Source organism: Centruroides sculpturatus, unplaced genomic scaffold (genome assembly GCF_000671375.1).
Source record: "Centruroides sculpturatus isolate CEXI.00-Female unplaced genomic scaffold, Cexi_2.0 scaffold155, whole genome shotgun sequence".
Lineage (NCBI taxonomy): Eukaryota > Metazoa > Arthropoda > Arachnida > Scorpiones > Buthidae > Centruroides > Centruroides sculpturatus.
In genome coordinates, this window is record NW_019384386.1 from 533,760 (window position 1) to 543,865 (window position 10,106).

At 41.7% G+C, this 10,106-nt stretch overlaps 1 protein-coding gene across 5 annotated transcripts in view; it reads left to right on the forward strand.

Annotated features, from left to right (window-relative positions):
- Window positions 1-10,105, forward strand: part of LOC111618085 (cilia- and flagella-associated protein 61-like) — a 55,672-nt gene extending 45,567 nt beyond the window's left edge. For all 5 annotated transcript variants that reach the window (XM_023359523.1, XM_023359522.1, XM_023359520.1 and 2 more), the window contains exons 17-28: window positions 757-843; window positions 2,537-2,772; window positions 2,847-2,965; window positions 3,026-3,211; window positions 4,389-4,437; window positions 8,516-8,685; window positions 8,762-8,867; window positions 8,929-8,999; window positions 9,342-9,440; window positions 9,506-9,609; window positions 9,680-9,770; window positions 9,842-10,105. In XM_023359523.1, coding sequence (XP_023215291.1) covers window positions 757-843; window positions 2,537-2,772; window positions 2,847-2,965; window positions 3,026-3,211; window positions 4,389-4,437; window positions 8,516-8,685; window positions 8,762-8,867; window positions 8,929-8,999; window positions 9,342-9,440; window positions 9,506-9,609; window positions 9,680-9,770; window positions 9,842-10,006 — 1,483 coding nt within the window. In that variant the 3' untranslated portion in view covers window positions 10,007-10,105. The remainder of the gene's footprint in view (window positions 1-756; window positions 844-2,536; window positions 2,773-2,846; window positions 2,966-3,025; window positions 3,212-4,388; window positions 4,438-8,515; window positions 8,686-8,761; window positions 8,868-8,928; window positions 9,000-9,341; window positions 9,441-9,505; window positions 9,610-9,679; window positions 9,771-9,841) is intronic.
- The last annotated feature ends 1 nt before the right edge of the window (window position 10,106 follows it).

The window sequence follows — 10,106 nt, forward strand, 5'->3', positions numbered from 1 at the left end:
GGAGAAGAGAGAAAATGCATATATATTTATAAAATATATATATATTAAAAAATCGTCGCCCCTTCAACGTAGTATCGCCCTCTTCACTACAAAATTCCGATGCCGAGGGACAAGGCTAACGCCAAATTCGTACTGCATTGACTGTATAGTGACTAGTACCAATGTAACCCATTTGCATAGCGGCCAGATGGCCGAGCGGTCAAGGTGGCAGCCCACCGCTCTGGGGGACCCGGGCTCGAATCCGAACGGGTCGAAAAATCCCCAGGAATTTTTCGGGGGGTGGTCCGTTCGGATATGTCGGGCCCCGTCCCTCACCACCCGGCAGCCCCATTGTGGGCCTGGCCGAACCCATAATGGGCCTGCAAAAAGAGGCCCTCTTTGTGCCCACAGGGCGGAACGAGTAAAAAAAAGAAAAGAAAAAAAAAGAAAAAAACCCATTTGCATTGACTGTATAGTGACTAGACCAATGTAACCCATTTGTATAATTATTGTACGATATAACGAATAAAATATCTAATTATTCTAAATATAATGTTTTACTATATCGCCCAGAAAATTGTTTTTCGCCCCCAAAATATAAATTGTTGCTAATCGCCCCCGAAACATGGAAAAACGCCCACATGGGGGCGATATCGCCCCCGTTGAGAAACACTGGTTTACTATATGATTAATAATTAAATGAATTAATTCTTATCATTATTCATATTTCAATAAATAACAGTATATATATAATTCATTTATATACATTTTTTTCAGTGTAAATTATCCACAAGTTATGTTGGATAAACTCGGATTTCAAACGTGGACGACTGTTATTTACGGAATGGTCACGGGTATCGATTGGTAAGAAAAGTTTTCGTAACGTTATTGTATTAATTTCGGGGTTAGAACGTAAGCTAAATAAGCTGCGATTTAGTAGGGCATGGCATTTTTACGCGTACCTTTTACTAGTTAAAAGGAAAGACCTGTTAAGCCAGGAACACATATACCATATTATAGCTTAAGGACAAAACGCAGCATCACCTAATTAGAAATACGGCATCCCCAAGCCCTAGGTACGCGGGCGCTCCAGACTAATAGAATCAGTCGGGAAATCCGGTACTGTTTTATAATTTCAGTTACGCCATAATTACATTTTTACAGATTTTTAAATATCGAAAGGACAGAGCGTGCCGCTGTCGAAAACTCGTTATTAACATTACGCCGTGTTCGTGTAAATTACATTCGTATATTAATTAATACTGCTCGAACGATACGTCTTATTTCGTCCCCAAAATTACGTTTTTAATTTTCACTAATTTCTTTGCGAATCGTTTCTACGTAAAATTAATTGATTGTTCTTATTTTGAATTTTTGCGCGGGCCCGGGTTTAAAGGGAAATTCGCCACCATATTTAAAAAGTCTTGCTCGAGACAATACCAGTTCGAAGTCAGATGCAATGACACCTTATGGAATATTTTTGTCGGACGGTACCAACGGTATCTTTGCATCTTTCGGGCGCTTAAACGCGTACAGTTAATTAACTTACACTAATGCAAAAGCCGTGATGATCCTCGGAATTGGTCCTCCAGTTACTTGGCCCAAAGAAAGTGCTGTGTTAAAATAATAAGTCTCTTCACGATACACGATATTTCACAATAAGAATAAACAAGTTTCTATGGGAATTACGGGTGGCCGGATGGCCGAGCGTCTAAGGTGGCAGACTACCGCCCTGGGGAACCCGGGTTCGAATTCGGACGGGTCGATAAATCCCCAGGAATCTTACGGGGGCGAGTCCGTCCGGATATGTCGGGTCCCGGCCACCCCATTATGAGTTTAGCCAAAGCCATAATGGGCTTGCTAAAAGACGCCCTCTTAGTGCCCACAGGGCGGAAAGAGTTAATTAAAAGAAAAGAAAAGAAAAAAAAAGGAATTACGAGTATACACTCCCAGTAGACCAATCTTTTAAAAACTTATTACTGTAGAAAGAATATCAAAATTTAAATTTGGGCCATACCTTGCACCCTAGATTACCACAGCGCAGAACTTAACTCCCAGACGCATTAAAAAACGAATGAAGATATCGGGGGATTCCCCCGAATATCTGAAATGTCTGAAGTCGACACTGAACATGGGGGCCATCCAATTCAAATTGCCTGGGCCCTATGAAAACTATAACGCGTCACTGCTTGATGAACGTAACCTAATAATAGGGAATTTTGGGAAGCGTAAACAACCTGGCCTTACAGCGGTGCGTTATACGTTTATAGGGTCCAGATGAATTTGAATTAGGGAGTCTCACGTAGAGTTTTGACTTTAAGACATTTCTCTTCAAAGGGATATTTTGGGGTATATATATATATATATATATATTTTTTATAAAAGATTGGTTAGTGGCCACTTGGTGGGAACCCAGGTAATTGCCCATTTTCTCCGTAGGATAATGCGCCACTGTAACTTTTAAGCAAAAAATGTAGGCTCAGAATCGGAGATACATTACGATTTCGTTTGACACTTAAACACTACCCAACTAAAATTTTACTCTTCTGCATTTCAGCAACGATAAGTACGTAACTATTGAATCTTACGGAAAATATCCCTACGACGTTTTAGTGCTGTGTTGCGGAGTACAATACGTAGATCCCACGTTCCCCGCCGACTTCTTCCGAATGCGGGATGTCGCCGAGTCGTGGAGAAGAGAGAAAATGCCCAACAACGTCTTCCTGATCAACGACCAATTCGACGCTTCCAATTTTATTTATTACGTAAGAAATTTCCTGGGAGAAGGCAAAGGTGAGAGCGGCCTCGCGGTGCGCGCCGCTTCGTCGTCGCACCGCGAGGGTAATTTTGCTGTACGAATCTTTTAGATAAAATCGTCGTTTACGGCCGGACCCTCGACGCGTATCGCTGCGTGTCCACCCTCCTAGCTCTGGGGGTTTCCGGATTGCAGGTGCAATTGATCCGGCCGGTGGCCGAATCGCTGGAGGTAAGTCTTAAAAACTGAGGTTGTTGTTACGTATGTTAATTGGACCGAAAATCTGTGCAGAATCAGAAGAAGTATTGTATCGAAAGCGAACGTGTGGACGAGACGATTCGACGGTATCTGAACGAAAAGCACGTGGTGGTCTGCGATGATTGGACGTTGAAAAATTGGAAATGCGACGAAAGGAGACACGTGACTCGCCTCACCTTCAGAGACGAGCAGAATACTAAACACATAGTGAGATGCGCCGTAAGTTCGCCTCTTTTATAATACAGTCGATCCCCTATAAGACGGTAGATACGTTCCGTTCTTTATGAATCAATTTTGTAGGAATCACAGCCCGACACGTGTGAAGTTTACGGACTACGGCTATTTGAAAGGTTTTCTTCCATAAAATTAATCGATTCTAGACTAATCCGACTCAACATTTCCAAAATACGTATATTTTTTTTGGAAATAATCCGTATAAACTACGCTATAAACAAAAAATTGTAGGATTACTTACCGAGTGTGCACCGTTCGACATCGCCGTTGCTCAAGCTTGTTTTCGTCGCGGAACAGCTCAGCAAACCGCGGCCGCGGTTTCTGATGTTATTTTTCTGCGAAAACTTCGTTGAACTTTGGAGACATCATTAATATAAATAATTTTAATCGCCGTTGAATAAGGAATGTTTCTTTAACACGAAATGTATAAAATTACAGTACTGTACAGTATGTAAATTAATGTTTATTAATTTACATACTGTACAGACGATAGTTCGCCTAAACTCTCCGTAGCGTGGCGCTAGACGGCGGAAAGCATATATATAATTATAATAAAGTTACAATAAATTAAGTTAATATATAATTATATGTACAGACGAAACTAAACTCAATTTACCCGCCTAAACTGTCCGTAGCGTGGCGCGGGACGACGGGAAAGTAGTTCGGCTGCCCGATGACGTTTTACGTAATTATAGGAGTTTTTTTATCGTTGTGTACGGATACCGCCACAATTTTTTCGCCGTCTTATAGGAATCGTAATTATAGGAACCAGTCTTATAGGAGGATCTACTATACAGTACATTATTTTGTTTTGTACATCTTTCTGTATTTAACAATGCGAGGTTGTATTTTTATATACGATTATCCGTTGGGCTGGACGAAAGTTATCGCTATGCGCACCACAGTTACTTTGTAGATATTAGAGTATTTTTATTCCTCGTTTAGCCTATGTCGCTCATAGTGGGTTTGGTCCCGGGTTCCGGATGTAAGACGGATCCACACGAGACAACATATCGGGAGATGTCTTTCGGGAGGACTTTAGCGCCAGTCGGCCCCATCACTCGCCTCCTGTACTTATTTAATATTTTAGGAGAAGTTCTTTCGCGTTTCTGACGACGGCCCAAGAGTTTAAAATGACGTATTTTCCCGTGTTTATTTTCAGATGTTGGTGTCGTACGCCAGAAGCGGGGTAGACCCAGTCACCTTTAAAGGTAAGCCTTCGTCTTAACTACCTACTTGACCCTCGCGTTACCGAATTAGGGATTTTCTGTGGTGTTTTTCTAGGATATTTAATATTTGAATTAGCGTGTTTTTAGGATTTCTCAAACTCCGGCATGTGAACGGAATAATGATTAATTGCACGCGGAACGTAATGCGAGTGGATGTATTCTTGAATTAATGGGATCCGATTAATTCAAGAATGGGCGAGCTGCCGAGGAAAAGTTAACTTTTGTCAAAATATCTGGACTGAGGCGGCCAGAAGCCTCGAGCGATTTGCAATATCTAATAAAAAAAAAAAAAGGTTAAAAAAAACACCAATTTTTATAAACTCCATTTCTATTTTACTGTTGTGTATCTATCGTGGTGCAAGATATAAAAAAACAAAGAAAAATTAATTTTGGAAACCTTTGACTCCAAGAAATAACGATTCCGCGTTATCTGCGATTAAAACGACTGAAACGTTAAGTCGAGGAGCCAGTTTCTCTTTAATTGGAATGAAAGTGGCTCCTCAATTTACGATTTGATGCATTTTATCTGACGAATTTCGGCCGTCGTATTTAGCCCAAAACGTGAACGGCGGACGGTCGAGCGCCGCCATCTCGCAATTCTGTACGGTCGATAATCGCGTTTGCTGTCTGGCATGGCGAGTAGAAGATCGGTTTAAACTTCATTTTTTGTGTGTTTGGGGTTAAAATTATGACCTATTTTATTAAAATAATGGTTATTTAAGCATTTCCGAATAATAATGTAAAGAAACAGACGATTTTAATACAGAAATTATTTAATTATTAAATTTTTTAGCAATTGATGCGAAGAGCCTATAGAATTTACATATATTTGCCTTGATGATAATAGCTTATTGTAAGGTAGGTTTGTTCTTCCACGGCATCTTCTACCATCAACAGCGTAATACGTTTGTAAATTTCCTAAAAATTAATTTTTCGAGCTGCTTTCGGATTTACATAAGCAACTACCTCCCTCGATAAAAGTATGAAGTCAGATCGTACGGTAGGGGACTCCACGCTGATTAAAAATAATTATTTAGTGCTATTAAACATCCTATAAATACAGTAGAACCTCGATTATCCGGACCTCTATTATCCGGATTTTCGATTATCCGGATTGTTCAAAATAAACAAAAATTTTACGAATTTGCTGATTTGCACTTGGCGAATTACGACACTATGTACTGTACGTGCATAACATTTTTTGTTTCAACAACGTCTCACCCAGCACAGTGGTCGTAAACTCTTAAATATATTTTGCGTCGTAATAAATATATAATTTGACATACGTGTTTATAAATAATTTGTATTCAAATTACATAATTTCTATGACCAAGGGCGGCGTAAGGCATGGGCAACGTGGGCCACCACCTATGTCTCGCGGTCCGAAAGGCCTCGCGCCTCGAAGGTTTATGCATTACTTAAAAGCCGCGAATGCGACGAAAAAATTTTACTCGTCATAAAACGATAAATAGTTTGTCAAATTTTTATTCATAAAAATGCAGTTTCAACTGCTTTTTATTTTATAAAATCCGTTTTCTTCAGCCGCCAGAGGGCCTTTTAAACAATAGCTAGTCTGTTAGCGCTGGTCAGTAGTAGTACAAATTCAATAAAACATTAGTTTCTTGAAAATTTGATCATGATTTAAATACAGTATTTACTTTTAATATTACCGATATGTCATCGAAAAGAAAACGTGTTGTATTATCATTAACTGTTAGTGCACTGAGTTTTTTTTCGGCATTAGTGCAGTGGGGCGTTTGACCACCCCAACATTTTTTTGGGTCCATAAACCATGTAAGTAAAAATTTATAAAGATTTACTCATTTATTTGGTAAAGGCATGTGTACATATACATATAATTATATTCACGTATGATTACATATTATATTAGTACATAAATCCACGAAAATAAAAAACAACATTTATCAAAACTCATTACCTTAAATTTTATTATTAAACCAATAGTAAAAATCTAAATTGTTTTTTAAGCATTTTTGTCACTCTGATTCAATAGCTGACATTGCACTTTGTCACTCAGTGCAAATGACAAGCAACTTGCTATGTTTGGTATTTTCTCAATGTGTTTATGAAAGTCAGCCATTTTGAATTAAAATAAACTTAAATTATTTTTATTCACATTGATTATTATATCTATATTATAAATAATAAATGTGGTCACATTTTAGTTATTTTTAAAATACAAAAAACTAAATAAATATTTGTAAAATTTAAAAAAAAACGAAATTAATACTGTGGGGTGTTTGGACACCCCACTTAAAACTGTTGTTTTTCTCTTACTGGTATTTCTGCAGCATCGTAGTAATTTCTGAGCATGCTCTATACATAAAATCATGAAGCTACTGAAGAGGACACAAATATTTCTTGCAAAATCTATGAATAGTGCAACTTTTAAAACGTTGGGGGTGGCAAAACACCCCACTGCACTAGCCCAGGGTTAGCTCGGCGTTAAGCGCGCGTTTAAAAACGCCTAGTGTGTACAGGGCCTAAGTCTGTATTCGTGCACTATGGTGGTCGCGTCTCGATAGCTATAAGGGTGCGGGAGATATGGGCTTGAAAGTGGAAGATTTTCTATTTTAAAAATTTTCGAATTCGAATTGGTTCGATTATAGAACGATTGTAAACGTTCCAGAAAATTGATCAAATTGAAAATAGTTCGTTTGACTGGACGTAAAAATTCTCTAATTAGTCTGGAAACGGGGGACCTAATTCTTGCATTCTGTGAAAACGGGTAAGATTGACTATAATGTAATTATCTTAATCTTCACTATCGTTACTTTTTGCCCACAAATAAAAACCCAGCGAAGCGGGTCCTTGCAGCTAGTACGATAATAAAAGTTAATATACGAAAGTAAAGATATTATTTTTACTATATTTGTAATTATAGTACAGAAAAAACTCGTAGAATGTAATCATTGTCTTTATAACTTCGATAGTACCGTCACCGTAAAAAGTTCGCTAGCCGGACCTCCACCGCAATCCAGATGCAAACGCAAATAGGTCACGTGATTAGAAGTTTTTATGCCCGTTTTTGTGCTAGTGGCGTCTTAACCTAACTCGCTAGTTTTATCGCTTGGCAGTCACGACCGCCGGTTATGCCAAACCGCTTGTCAAATGGCGTTAAATATCTACTTCCCTCGCTCCTAATTTGTAGTCCTTAGATTGTTTTTATAATTAAAACGAGGAAGTAAAAATCGGACGTTTTGTTCTTGAAACTTATTAATATACAGTACGATAGTCGGAAACAATTAGTACAGGATTTCTTAGGTTTGTACACAAACGCGTGCTCGGTAGCATTGGGCTAGAATTCGGCATCATTTTCGAACAAGAATAATGGCGGCGTGAGACTGTCTCCCATAAGTAAATAATTTTTACAAAAATTAATTTTTCGCCGAGAGGGGGCGCAAGGAGTCTTCTGCTGCGCAAAACGTATGTCAAAGGAAGACTAAACGCAGTTCTGTTTGTTTTCGCTTTTTTAGAGTGCCCCGTTGAAGTTTTTTAGCAAATAACATTTGCGGGAGTTTTGTAACCTATTGTTAATTGTATTTGCTTAAACTGTTTGTGTTAATTCGGTTCAACTCTCCCTCCGCCGGGCGAATATCTGTTACGGTTATCCGTATGCACGCAAGATGCTGAAAGTGCGGACTTAGCGGGACCGGAATATAGATCCTCGGGTGCGTTCTTTTATTCCTTTGAGTAACTCCGCGCGCGCGGAAAAAGATGGATGTGCGGCGACCATTTAAAAATTCCTGCGGAACGCGTTCCTATTCCGGCTAGAGTGCGCACCATCAGACGGCAAAAACGACCGTTTGTACTGTACAATAGTAGATGCCTCCGTAAATAAATTGATTGATTGATTAATAGTAGTTTACGGTGAAAAGCAAAATGACGCCATCCATCTTTTACTTCCTTTTACCGTCGTTTCCAAATGCCTACGAACGTCAGCGCACGCCCTTGATGGCGGAAACGCGGAGCGACCGATATTAACGAACACACACTTTGACGTTTTCTGTACAAAAGAACGTTTTTTTTTCTTTTTCAGCTCTGTCGCATTCCGGACTGAATTTTGACGGCGCGGCTGCCGTAGACGCCACTTTCCGGACCGGCCGCCCCGGAATACTGGCCGGAGGAACCGCCACCCGACCCGATCGACGTTATTCCGTCCCCCGCTGGAACCGAAACCATTTCGACTCGCGGGAACTAGGACTCGGGGTGAACGACTCTCCCCGGAGGACTCGGCACGGGAAAGCGCTCTGTTCCCGAACTAACGATTTGCGTTCTCTTTCAGCTGGGCCGGGCCGTTGTCGACGCCGTAAAGGGGGAGGAGATCGGAAAGGAAGACGACGATTGGCCTCGTTTCCAAAGGCCCGTGGTGGCTCGGGCCCGACTTCCCGGTGAGTACTCCCGACGCAGGAGGGGGAGAGCCTCCGCGCTAACCTTCCCGCCTCTTTTCAGGAGGTCGACTTTACCTCAGCGTCCGAAGACCTCTTCACCCCCGTCCATCCCCGTCTTCCGATCGCCCTCGGGTGAGCCTCTTTTCTCTTATTTTGCGTCGCCCGCCTGCTTTCCCTCCCAATGTTTACGGAACGCCGGACGATTACGAACGCTCGATCGACGAGGTGGTCGGAACAGATTCCGCGTCCTCCCACCATTTTAAGAAACGGTGCGCCGTTTCTTAAAATTGTGAGATTATTCCGCGACCAAAATCCCTATGATAATTTTCGGCTTTCCTTTTTCGCGTGGTTCCGTGAATCGGGGCCCGGTGCGGCGAGAGCGTTCGAATTCTTGTTCGGAGGAGGCGGATGCGCGTAGTTTTCTCGGATGTGGAGAAAGGAGAGAAGTGTTATATTTTGTGCCGACGACGTCAGGTGATGGAAACAGGTAGCCCCGAGCGGGGAGAAGACTATTTCCGAATAGAACTCGATTCTGGATACCGGGTGCAAGCTGTCGTCTGTCTGTCCGAAAAGGTGAGCGTCCTTCCGCCGCGGGTTGTTCCCAAAGGAAGAAATAATCGACGTCCCATCCGATTTAGGAGTTTAAGGCGGCCGACCCCCGATCTCTCTACGGACTGCACCAGAGCATGCTGGGTAACGTCTGGGATCGGTTCCGAGAGGAATACGTCTCCGACTTTTTCTGGTAAGATATCGTCCGCCGTCGGCCCCTCCCTTCCCCGGGTCTATTCGTCATCGTTTCTTTATTCTTTCAGTTACTTCGAAGAGCCTTGGGCCCGGCCTCTCTTCGCCGATTGGTTCGGAGACTTCCGACGGGAGGCCCGAAAGATCGTCCGCTCGTTCTTGGTAAGTCGGCACAATTATTCCCAGAGAAGAAAGAAAATCTTTACGTAATTAACTACATAATTGTGTTTCAGACTTCCCGTCCGTGCGAATTGGCGGAAGAAGCGAAGCGCGCGACGGAGGAAGAGAAGCGCCGCCTGTGGCGATTCCTGGATGAAGGATGCAAGAGTCGCGTGGAGGAGCTCCTCTTCCGCTTCCTGTCTCGTCACCAGCGGGAAGCGTCCTCCTTCTCTCATTAGCCACGTCTCGGGTCTTTCTGTCTCATCGACAATAAAACGTTAGCTTTAAAACAAACGATAATTTCGAGTGATGTCGGTAGATACGTCTTAAGAAAGGAGG